Source organism: Acanthisitta chloris, unplaced genomic scaffold, assembly GCF_000695815.1.
Source record: "Acanthisitta chloris isolate BGI_N310 unplaced genomic scaffold, ASM69581v1 scaffold16488, whole genome shotgun sequence".
NCBI classification, from domain to species: Eukaryota; Metazoa; Chordata; class Aves; order Passeriformes; family Acanthisittidae; genus Acanthisitta; species Acanthisitta chloris.
Genome location: NW_008686619.1, coordinates 4,980 through 15,711, shown reverse-complemented (window position 1 = coordinate 15,711; position 10,732 = coordinate 4,980). Strand labels below are relative to the sequence as shown.

The 10,732-nt window shown below is 40.8% G+C and overlaps 1 protein-coding gene across 3 annotated transcripts in view; it reads left to right on the top strand.

Annotated features, from left to right (window-relative positions):
* The first annotated feature begins 1,975 nt into the window (after nucleotides 1-1,975).
* Nucleotides 1,976-10,732, top strand: part of NAE1 (NEDD8 activating enzyme E1 subunit 1) — a 13,250-nt gene continuing 4,493 nt past the window's right edge. Inside the window, exons 1-13 of one of the 3 annotated variants that reach the window (XM_009080243.1) lie at nucleotides 1,976-2,075; nucleotides 2,165-2,225; nucleotides 3,132-3,162; nucleotides 3,780-3,851; nucleotides 4,154-4,233; nucleotides 4,830-4,939; nucleotides 5,332-5,441; nucleotides 6,014-6,076; nucleotides 6,313-6,376; nucleotides 7,426-7,517; nucleotides 8,821-8,880; nucleotides 8,968-9,101; nucleotides 10,596-10,671. In XM_009080243.1, coding sequence (XP_009078491.1) covers nucleotides 3,798-3,851; nucleotides 4,154-4,233; nucleotides 4,830-4,939; nucleotides 5,332-5,441; nucleotides 6,014-6,076; nucleotides 6,313-6,376; nucleotides 7,426-7,517; nucleotides 8,821-8,880; nucleotides 8,968-9,101; nucleotides 10,596-10,671 — 843 coding nt within the window. In that variant the 5' untranslated portion in view covers nucleotides 1,976-2,075; nucleotides 2,165-2,225; nucleotides 3,132-3,162; nucleotides 3,780-3,797. Of the gene's footprint in view, nucleotides 2,080-2,159; nucleotides 2,230-3,131; nucleotides 3,163-3,779; nucleotides 3,852-4,153; nucleotides 4,234-4,829; nucleotides 4,940-5,331; nucleotides 5,442-6,013; nucleotides 6,077-6,312; nucleotides 6,377-7,425; nucleotides 7,518-8,820; nucleotides 8,881-8,967; nucleotides 9,102-10,595; nucleotides 10,672-10,732 lie in introns of all 3 variants that reach the window. The other 2 variants (XM_009080244.1, XM_009080242.1) reach the window with 2 other exon arrangements.

Genomic DNA, 10,732 nt, shown 5'->3' with positions numbered 1-10,732 from the left:
CAAGTGCTGAATTCTGCACCTGAGATGGGGTAGAAAGCAATCCTCTGATCTGCATGAAATTAAATTTAGTTTTAAATGGAATTTTGACCAAAATACTTCATCAGGGATCTCATACACTGAATGCTGGAACTTCCTTTTCTCTAGCTCTTCCAGTATGCTCATATTTATCTTATTTTCTCATAGTATCCTTCTGGACAAAATATCCAGCATAGAGCTAGATAAACACACCAAGAGATGGGTGAGCAGCTGGCTCATGGGTCAGGCACAAAGGGGTACGGTGAATGGGGTGACATTAGGCTGGCACAGGTCACTGGTGGGTTCCAGGGCTCCATCCTAGTCCCAGAGCTCTTTGACATCTGCATAAATGACTTGGACACAGGACTTGAAGGGATATTGAGCAAGTCTGCAGATGATACAAAACTGGGAGCAGCTATTGACTCCCTCGAAGGCAGAGAGGCCTTGCAGAGGGACCTTGATAAGTTAGAGGGCTGTGCAATCACCAACTGTGTGAAGTTCAACAAGGGCAAGTGCTGAATTCTGCACCAGGGAGAGGACAACACTGGATGTGTGTACAGACTGGGGAATGAGAAGGTGGGAAGAAATGCCATGGAAAGGGCCCTGGAAGTCCTGGTTGAAGGCAAGTTGAGTCTGAGTCAGCAGTGCCCTGGCAGCCAGGAGGGACATTGTGTCCTGGGGTGCATCAGGCACAGCATCACCGGTGGGCAAGGGAGGGGATTGTCCTGCTCTGCTCTGTGCTGGGGCAGCCTCACCTCGAGTTCTGGGGCAGTTTGGGTGCCACAATATAAGAAAGATCTAAAGCTATTGGAGAGTGTCCAAAGGAGGGACACAAGGATGGGGAAGGGCCTTGAGGGGAAGCCACATGAGGAGCAGCTGAGGGCACTTGGTCTGTTCAGCTGGAGAAGAGGAGACTGAGGAGAGACCTCATCGCTGTACACAACTTCCTTATGAGGGGAAGTGCAGGGGCAGCTCTGATCTCTGCTCTCTCGCAACCAGTGACAGGACCCCAGGGAACAGATGGAGCCGTGTCAGGGGAGGTTTACGTTGGATATCAGGAAAATGTTCTTTCCCCAGAGTGTGTTTGGGCACTGGAACAGCTCCCCAGGGCTGTGGTCCTGGCCCCAGGCCTGACAGAGCTGAAGGAGTGTTTGGCCAGTGCTCTCAGGCACAGGGTGGATTGTTGGGGTGTCCTGTGCAGGGCAGGAGTTGGACTGATGATCCTTGTGGGTCCCTTGCAGCTGAGGACATCCTGTGGTTCTCTGAATGGGAAGGGGCAGCTGGTACCAGAGCCAGACAGTGTCTGCATTGTGGCCTGGGTTAGCTGTGCATGGGGGGGGTGTTGGAAGGTCTCAGCAGTGGTGACAGTGCTGGGCTGTCGCTGTGCAGCCGCGGAGAGCAAAGTTACCTCCCCACTGAAATCAGTGGTGTGTGTGACCCCTGTTTCAACCTCAGTGCTCATTCATAGGTGTCTAACATACCAGACCCAGCTGGACTCATTGTCATCTGCTTGAACGTTTCACTGTCTTGTATTAGAAATCATATAACAAAGATAAAATTCTGTTGCTTAGAATAAAAGTTAGGAAAAAGAGAGCATTCAGCATTAGGACAAAGTTTGTGTAAGGATTATTTTGACCCATATGCTGATTTTGAGAAAGTTAAATGCATTGCAGCAGCAAGAGGTGTGTGCATTCATGTGGCGTAAACACGGGGAGAGTGAAATACCAGGGAAGCTGAGTTGCTCTTTGAAAGTTTCAGGTCTGTCACAGTAAGTCTTCTCAAGGAGAACTTGTTGTGACATCCTCTCCACGGATGCTTGTTTTGGTTGGTGCTGGTTAGTCCCTCTCAGCAGTGAGTGGGCAGTAGCATGTCAGCCTCCATTTGAGCTTGTTTTGTCTTGGCTTTGCAGTCTGCATTTAAGTAACTTCATGATGTTTTGTTTCCTTCCCAATACAGACTGTGGGGTGACCATGGCCAAGAAGCATTAGAATCTGCCCATGTTTGTTTGATAAATGCAACAGCAACAGGAACTGAAATACTCAAAAACTTAGTGCTGCCAGGTAAGTAGATATTTCTTGTGTATATTCTTTGCAATGTATCTGATAACTTTTTAATTGCTAGTTATTCATAGCAGTTTTTTTTCCCCAAGGTATTGGTTCGTTCACAATTGTGGATGGCAGTCAAGTCTCTGGAGAAGATGTTGGAAATAAGTAGGTTTTTACTGATTTCCATTACAAATTGAGGAGTAACAGGGTTTCATAGGTAGTTCCATCCCTGTACTTATAAGAAATCCTGTAAAATTCTTTGAAAAGCCTCTGTATGTTTCTCTGAGTGTTCTGTGGGTTGGGTGTTGGTACATAGAGCATGCAAGGGCATTTTGATACTAGCTGCGAAATTATTTTAGTTACTGGGTTTGGTCCTTACAGGTCTATTTGCTTCACACATCAAGTTTATAAAGACAATGGGCTACTGAATATAAAAATACTTCAAATTAACTTGTTTGATGTAGTTTTGAGCTATGACAGTGCCACACATGCTTGTTTCAGCATGGCTAAATGTATTTTCTGTGATTTTGGTGATGAGGATAACTTCATTTTCATTAGTTGGTTATTCAGCTGTCAGTGCTAGACATTTATTAGCTGTCATAACTTTGGAAGGCTCTGTGCAGCAGGGGAGAGGATAAGAAACTGTAAATCCTCTAAGAATTTATTCACTGATTCTTGATCAAGTTTTCTTATGGTGCAGATAGATACCTGTGCCTATCTGTCTACCTGCCAGGGTTAAAGGAGGGGCAAAGATATTCCATTATATGAAGAAATCAGTGCTAGTGAGTGTTTCATTAGCCTGGTGAAAAGCAATCTGCAGTATGATCCTGTCTTCTAGGAGTTTGGCATGTCTTACTTTCAGATTTGTGGCTTCTTCATTGAAAAGTTTTCTTAAGGAACTGATTATGAGAAGACAACAGTGGCAGGGAGAAGAAAAGGAGGTTGAAGGGGGAATGTGGTTTGTTGTGTGTTAGGGTCAGCAACATCTTCTACAGAACAAAATGTAAATTTAATGCTGGTTTTTTTTCAGAGTAAAAGTTCACGTGTAATTCTCTCTTGTCTCCTTTTCAGCTTCTTTCTGCAAAAAACCCATATTGGTCAGGTAAGGAGATAATAAATGTCATTTCAGGTGTGTTGAAAGCATGGAAGAGTTGAGGACCCAAAAGCAGAGTAATGGAGGAATGCTAAAAGCATATAGGTTAAAGTCTATTCTTAGACAGAATTCCCTATGTTAGCTTTTTAGTTGCTCATAAGTGAGAAGATAAACTCAATTGCGGCGAAATTGAATGGCAAAATATGAACGGATTATGGTTAGGAAAATCTTTGGAAGGATAAGGTGGGAAGAACACTGTGGTCGCAGGAGTAAAGCTAACAATGGAGAGGTGAATGGGGGAAAAATATCACAAAACTAGCAGAGTGCAAGAGGCTCCTGGAAATTCTCTAACAAAACTGGAAATTGGTAAATAGCTGTCACATAGCTTTAGGTTTAAAATGTTATTACTAAAAATGGTCTCAAACAGGTGCCTGTTTGAGATTTATTGTTGCTTCAGATAAGCAAGGCTTGGAATAAGGAGCCTGGCTCATGCTGAGTTTGGTTGTGGGGTGGTTTTGGGGTTGTTCTCTTGTTGTTGTTGTTTGGGTTGGTATTTTTAGTGTGTAGCATTATGTAGTACTGATACATGCTATCAATTACATTTTTTTGTTGTTGTTTTGAAACAGAATCGTGCCCAGAGTGCCATGGAGCTCTTGCAGGAATTGAATAATGATGTTTCAGGAAACTTTGTTGAAGAGGTTTGTCTTCCTAAATTAGTCATCTGTGTGTGTGTGTGTTACACAGTGTGCCGGAAGTATGAAATAATAGCTGTGTTGCTTTGCAATGTTGCAGTTCAAATAGTTTCATAATAAATCAGCATTTAAGGAATGTGATCTTAATTTATCTGCAAAAAGTCAATTTCTGTATTTCCAACATTATTTTGTACCTTCATCTTAATTTGATAAATTTCACTTAGCACTTTATATTCAATGTTGGACAGACTTGCTCTGTGTTCAGAAATTATCAGTGTTTCCTGATAGATATTTTTTCTTCTATTTAGAGTCCAGAAAAGCTTCTAGACAATGACCCTTCCTTTTTTAACCGATTTAACTTAGTGGTTGCAACACAACTACCAGAAAGGTAAAGAATTACCTAAAGTTGTTTGTTTTCATTCAGTTGTAAGAGCAGGTTTCAACTACACAGGCACATTCCTGCAGAAAAACTTCGACAAAACAGAACTCTGTCATTGTGAAGGAAAGTTACATTAAACCATGGTATTTTCTAGAGACCTTTTTATGTGTTAATTGGTATTTTCTCCCTCCCCCTCCTTGCAGAGGAGCTGGAGGTACTGCCTCAGAAACAGGAGCCAGTCTGCCTTCTTGGAGTGGTGATTCCCTTGTGGAAAAAGGGTGTTCCTTGTGTGCCTCTCTTTGGAACTGCCTCTGCTGGAAGTTCGTGCAAACCATAGATCTCATTGGGTTTTTTTCTCTCTTTCACCACTCATTGAAGCTTTTTGTTTGGTATTTGGAGCATTTGGGACGATGGAGTGAGAGAGAAGTAAGATAATGGATAAACATATTTCTAACTCAGTGTAAATTCATGTGTGAAATTAGTCATCTTATGTGCTCAGCATCATTATGGTATTAGGGAGGTTTTCTGAGAGAACTCTTCCACAAGTATAAGAGGTAACTTTAACTGTTGTCTTCTGTATATCTGAAAAATGTTTTCCCTTTCAGTACATTGCTGCGATTGGCTGAACTTCTGTGGAATGCCAACATTCCTCTGCTGGTCTGCAGGACTCATGGACTGGTTGGTTATATGAGAGTCATCATTAAAGAACATACAGGTCAGAGGGTCTCTGAGAGAAAGACTTTTCTCTAAGGTTAAAGCTTCCATATCTAATGTCACTTTGATTTTTTTTGGTTTCATTTCTTTTTGTCTTGTGATGTATTTAGTATTGGTTAAGTCTCAGGTAGTTTTCAGTTCCTCCCCAGGAGCATTCTTTAAGGAATGCACAGAAATTATGGACTGCAGCAAAGAGTAAAATTGGAGATTATCCTGACGTTAAGGTTGACTTACACAGAACACTTAGGTTGAGGGTCGAGCAGATGATTTGCTGTGTTTGATGTATAGCTCTGCCTTGAAGGTCACACATAAATTGTGTCTAGATATACACAATTGTGTATATATTATATGTGTACTATATGTATGAATGATTGTGTAATTTTTTTTTCTCAGTTGTTGAATCTCACCCTGACAACATGTTAGAAGATCTGAGACTGGACAAACCATTTCCAGAGCTGACAGAACACATTCAGGGTTATGACTTGGATCATATGGACAAAAAGGTTGGTTGCACTGTGTTCCCCAAGAGAGATGCAGACACAGCACAGGGTTCTATGAAAATGGCTCTTGGCAGATGACTCTTTGGAGCCAAGTCTCATCTGAGCTGAGGCAACTATGGAACCCCTCATTAGGTACCTTTTTTTTGCCTCTGCTCCAAATGTTGCAGTCGGTATTTAAATCTGGAGCAGGTGAGGGTCTTGAGAAGCAAGAAATGTTCCTGGGCAACTTGATCTTTTGTAGGATTGAATACCCCCTCACACCCTCTTGTTTAATTTGCTTTGTAATTTTCATGATTACCTAGTGCTGCAGAGGTTTGCACTGTGGGTGTTTGTGCAGAGCATAAGCTCCACTCAAGGAAAATACTGGAGAACTTGGCTCAGACACCCTTTTTTAACTGAAGTAGTAATGATTTGATAATTTGTTTTTAGTAGTTAGATAACAGTATCAAAGTCTGGAACATGTCCTGTGTCTTTGGAATAGTGGAAGGGATGTTAGGAGCTTACATTTAAAATAAGGTTTTGTTTCCTGGTTTTTATCTTTTCTCAACAAAGATTTCTCTGCTGTTCAATTGCAGGACCACAGCCACACTCCATGGATTGTCATTGTAGCCAAGTATCTAACAAAGTGGTTCAACGAGGTAGATTGCAAAGCTATATTATTATTATTGTTGATCTGTCTTTTCTAAGCCAGTTTATTATTTTGTCAGTGTGTAACATAAAGGAAACAAGTTGGAATAATTTAAAAAATGACTAATTGCAATACAAGTGGTTGTATGTGAGCACTGACAGGCTCCTGGAATTCAGCAGTCTGAGCACAGTAAGGTTAGCAGTAGGTATTTTAAAGACAAAACCTTTTTGTGTTTTTTAAATTTAGAAAAGTGAACAGTTGCCTAAGAGTTACAAGGAAAAAGAAGCCTTCAGACAGCTGATTCGACAAGGTAATGTGAACCAGGAGTCACTTGTTCCTGCTGGCAGAAATATATATGAAGTGGTGTCTGAAAAATAATCAGTTCTCTCAGGGTTAATTTATGGAAAATCTGCAGTATGATTGTTCTGCTAAATGACTATTCTGTACAGGTGGATCCTAAGATGCTACACTTGCTTATAAATGCATTTTGGCAGCGTTTTGTACTGTTTAAGCTCCAGAACATGTTTTGATTTGGGTGGGAGGAAATGCCTTAATAAAAAATCCTGTAGAAAATGTTGATACTTAGTATGGAAAATGTGATAAAGAGAAAAAGGCAAGTGCTTTTTGACACTGCAGTTGTTACTAACTGCACATATTTGGTGGGTCCAGTGACCCACTAGATACTTGGTAATCATTGTGTGTGTAAATGAGCACTGAGAGGGAAAGGTTCTGTGGCTACTGAGTGCACTGCAACCAGGGTGTGTTTGTCTCATACCTTTTGTGGGTGCTAAAATTCATGGGGCATTTTTAAGACCTACAAATCCCTTATCTGAAGTGACTGTAGAATGAAAGCATTAGCTGAAATGTTGGTATCTCCTCACTAACAGTGGCCTGTGAGCATATCCCCAGGCTGTGCTAGGGAGCTGATCTGGTCTGTGGTAACTACCTTTGGTTAAGTCAGGGTTTTCCTGGAGTCCATTCCTGGGTCTGGCTTGTTGTGGGGGTGCATAAATGTTTGTCAAATTTGAGCAAAAAACCCCAGCAAAACATGACGGGTGAGCAGGAGAGTTGAATTGTTAATTTGGTGCTGATAAAACTTCATTCTCTCTTTCTTGCACAAATAAACTGGTGGTTTTGTGATAATTAACTTTTATCATCACAGGAAAATGAATCATATACAGAGTGTATATGAAGTTAGTTTTATCAGTTAGTTTTATCTTCTTGTGATGTATTCTTCATGTTTTTGTTGTTTAGCTGTTATGCCACAAATACATCCAGAGCCAGTCTGCTCTCTTGGCAAGACCTAAATCACGAGATGTAATTTGGGGCCTTACATATTTGAAATTCTTTTTTACTAAGGTGTCTTAAAGAATGAAAATGGGACCCCAGAAGATGAGGAAAACTTTGAAGAAGCTATAAAAAATGTGAACACAGCGTTAAATACTACAGAGGTAAAATAAACATTTCTGTGATATAATTGAATAAATGTCAACTGCCTTATTTTCTCAGAACACATTGTGCACTTCTAGGACAGGAATTCCACTTGTAACATTTATGTTTAGGTAAAACTGGATTAGTCCAATGGTTAGAAGTGAAATGGCGTAGTTAAATAGACCTAGACCAACTGCACTGTGGCTCAGGGAAATTCTGTTACTTCCTGCTGCATTTCCCTCCTGAAGGCTTGAATCCCAGTCTAGAATGAATGAGCAAATCGAGTCCATTAGCAGTGGGTTCTTGTCATAGACTTTTACAGTTCAGTCTAAAAGATCTGTGAAGTGCTTGGTACAGTTGTGAGGAATTAGCAAGATGATGTCTGGTTTAAATGCATTGCTGGGAGAGCATTCCTGACCCTGTGCTGTACTGAAGCCATGGCTGTAGCATTTACTTCGTTGAGAAATGAGGGACTGCAAGGGACCTCTGACTCAACAAATTCTTTATTTTCCCTTTGAAGAAACATGTTATGAAATTCCCTTCATAAACTAATTAAGCTTAAAAACATTAAAATTGAAGTTTTCATTGTTTTTGAAGAATCCTGAAGTAGTAACTCATGGTTTAGAATTGAGCTCTGATTTGCTTAATCTCTCATCTATGATAAATTGCAAAAGCTACATGGGGCAAAAGCACAGTCTGTGCTTCTTTCTAGATTATATTCTGTTTTGATTTGAACTGCACTGATCCTTGCTTGGACAGTCATATTAAGTCTCCCAAGAAAGCAGCAGGTAGAACTTTGTGCTGTCTAGAGCCACTACAGACCATGGCCCAGGACATTAATACTTGTTTCAGTTTGTGCCAGACTTGTGCAGACCTTGTGAGACCTCTAGTGAGGAGGTGTCCCTGCTCATGGCAGGGAGGGTTGGGACTGTAAGGTCCATTCCAACCCTTAAATTCTATGATTCTATGAATTGCTGCAGCTAAGGAGTCAAAGCACTCACTTTTGCAGCCCCCTCCCCAGCCTTGCTGCTTTGCCCTGGGCAGAAAGGATGGGCACTTGGCACAATTGCTGCCACAGGTTTTTTTAAATCTGTTTCAAAGACGGAAATAAGGTGAGATTTTGTTTGTAACATTGGCCTGGGTCAGAAACATGTGCCTTGTTCTTAGGGCTGCTGTGTGAGATATTTCTGCATGGAATTCAGAGGAGGTTTGGTGTGAAGCTCTGAGGTCACTTAGAGTTGCTTCACCTACACAACGAGTGTAGAGGTAATTCAAGAGATCAAAAGTCAAGTGATTACCAACCTAATGTATTTATTTTCATAGATTCCAAGAGGCATTGAAGAGATTTTTAATGATGATTGCTGTGTAAATCTCACAGAGCAGGTATGAGTGGGTAAGGGTAAGACTTAAATGTAGAAATAGCATTGTGATAGGCATCTGTGTACATGACTGTCTCCTGTGTCTTTGCAGTCACCTTCCTTCTGGATTTTGGTTCGAGCTGTGAAGGAGTTCGTGGCACATGAGGGGCAAGGAAGTCTGCCTGTGAGAGGCACTATTCCTGACATGATAGCAGACTCCAGTAAATACATCAAATTGCAAAATGTGTAAGTATACCATTTTTTCCTTAATAGTTACTGATGACAGTAAATGGTGAGGACTTCAGCCCTCACACAGAGCACAAGTTCCTGTGTTTAAAGGAAAAGGTTTGTGTGTGCAGCTGGGGTGAGGAGGCAGACAGCCTAGGAATGCATAGGTGCCATCTGCTGCTTGGAACTAGGGCCTAAGTTCAGTGCATCCCAGTTCCCTAAGGTTGGGTAGGAAGTGATCACTTTAGTTTCAGGTCTGGTAAAGACATTCCTATAGACAGTAGATACTTTTGCCCAGCTACTTCTGGGCAAAGCAAATAGTTGCTTAAAGACAGCCCTTGGTTTTACTCTTCAATATGTATGTCAACCTGCTTACAGAAATTAGTTTCCTAGATACTTAATCCTAAATACTTTTAATTAATGCCCTGTGAAGGTAAATAAGGAAGTGCAAAGACTGTAAAGAAACATGAACTGCAAATTCTAAACAGCAGCAGTGTGGATCAAGGTTTTAGGATGTATCTTCACATGAACTCACTATTCCTATGCAGCCTGGACATGATGCAGACTGGCCAAACAGACTTTTAGTGTTGCCACATTTTCTTTGCAGTTGATTGCTTCTTCCTTTTATAGTCTGTAAAATGAAGCAGTATCTTGCAGAAGACTTTAAGGTTATTGTGTGTGCAGTTGTACTGTGGAATTGTTCAAGTTGCAAAGTATTATTTCTAATAGATGATTGTTTCTTCACAACCTCTACTAAAAATGGATTGTCTGCCTTAGTAGTGTTGGCTAATCAAATGGAGTCTGTAAATGCAGAGATGCATTGCTCAGAACTGTCACAAATAGCATGAAAACATGGATATAAAAATAGAAATTATGTGTCTAAAATAATTGCTTGTTATTGTCTCATGGAGGTTACTCTCTATAATGATAATAAACTCAAGAATTTGTATCCTATTTTGCTAAATGAAACTATGATTGCTTCAATTAGCACACATACCCTAGTTTGTAAATCTGTACGTATCAGTCCTGAATTTACAAACCATTTGTAGTTCAGTTCTTAATTCCAGTAGGCATTACATGATTTTAATTCACAATGAGCTTTTAAGTTGAGTTGTATTGATTACTGTGGTGTTGAGATGTTTGCATTGTCATAGGTCCCAACAGAACTCATGTGCTGTGGCTGCAAATTTTAAAACATAGTAATTTCTAAACTATCAGAAGCTCAATGAAGGACACAAAGCTGCTTACTTAATGTTTTTGCTATGACTGTAGTAATAGTCGTTTGAGTTTTACCCAGTTCTAAGAAACCATTCTGCATGTTCAAGCCACATGTTTCATGAACAGCTCAACCAGGCCAGACAGGGGGTAACAAATACATTCCAGTCCTTGAGGGAGCTCACTTTCAGTCCTGTGGCGTGTGTTTTGTCTTTACAATGTAAAGCAACAAGAAATGGTCCTCACTGTGAAGCTGATGGATCTATACTGTAATTAAGACTTCTTTATTCTTGCCAGATACCGTGAGAAGGCAAAGAAGGACATTGCTGCTGTGGGTAACCATGCTGCCAAACTGTTACAGGCCCTGGGCAAGGTGGGTGCAGAGCTACAGCATTCTGACAGGCTGCAAATGAGCTTTGCTGATGTTCCTTACA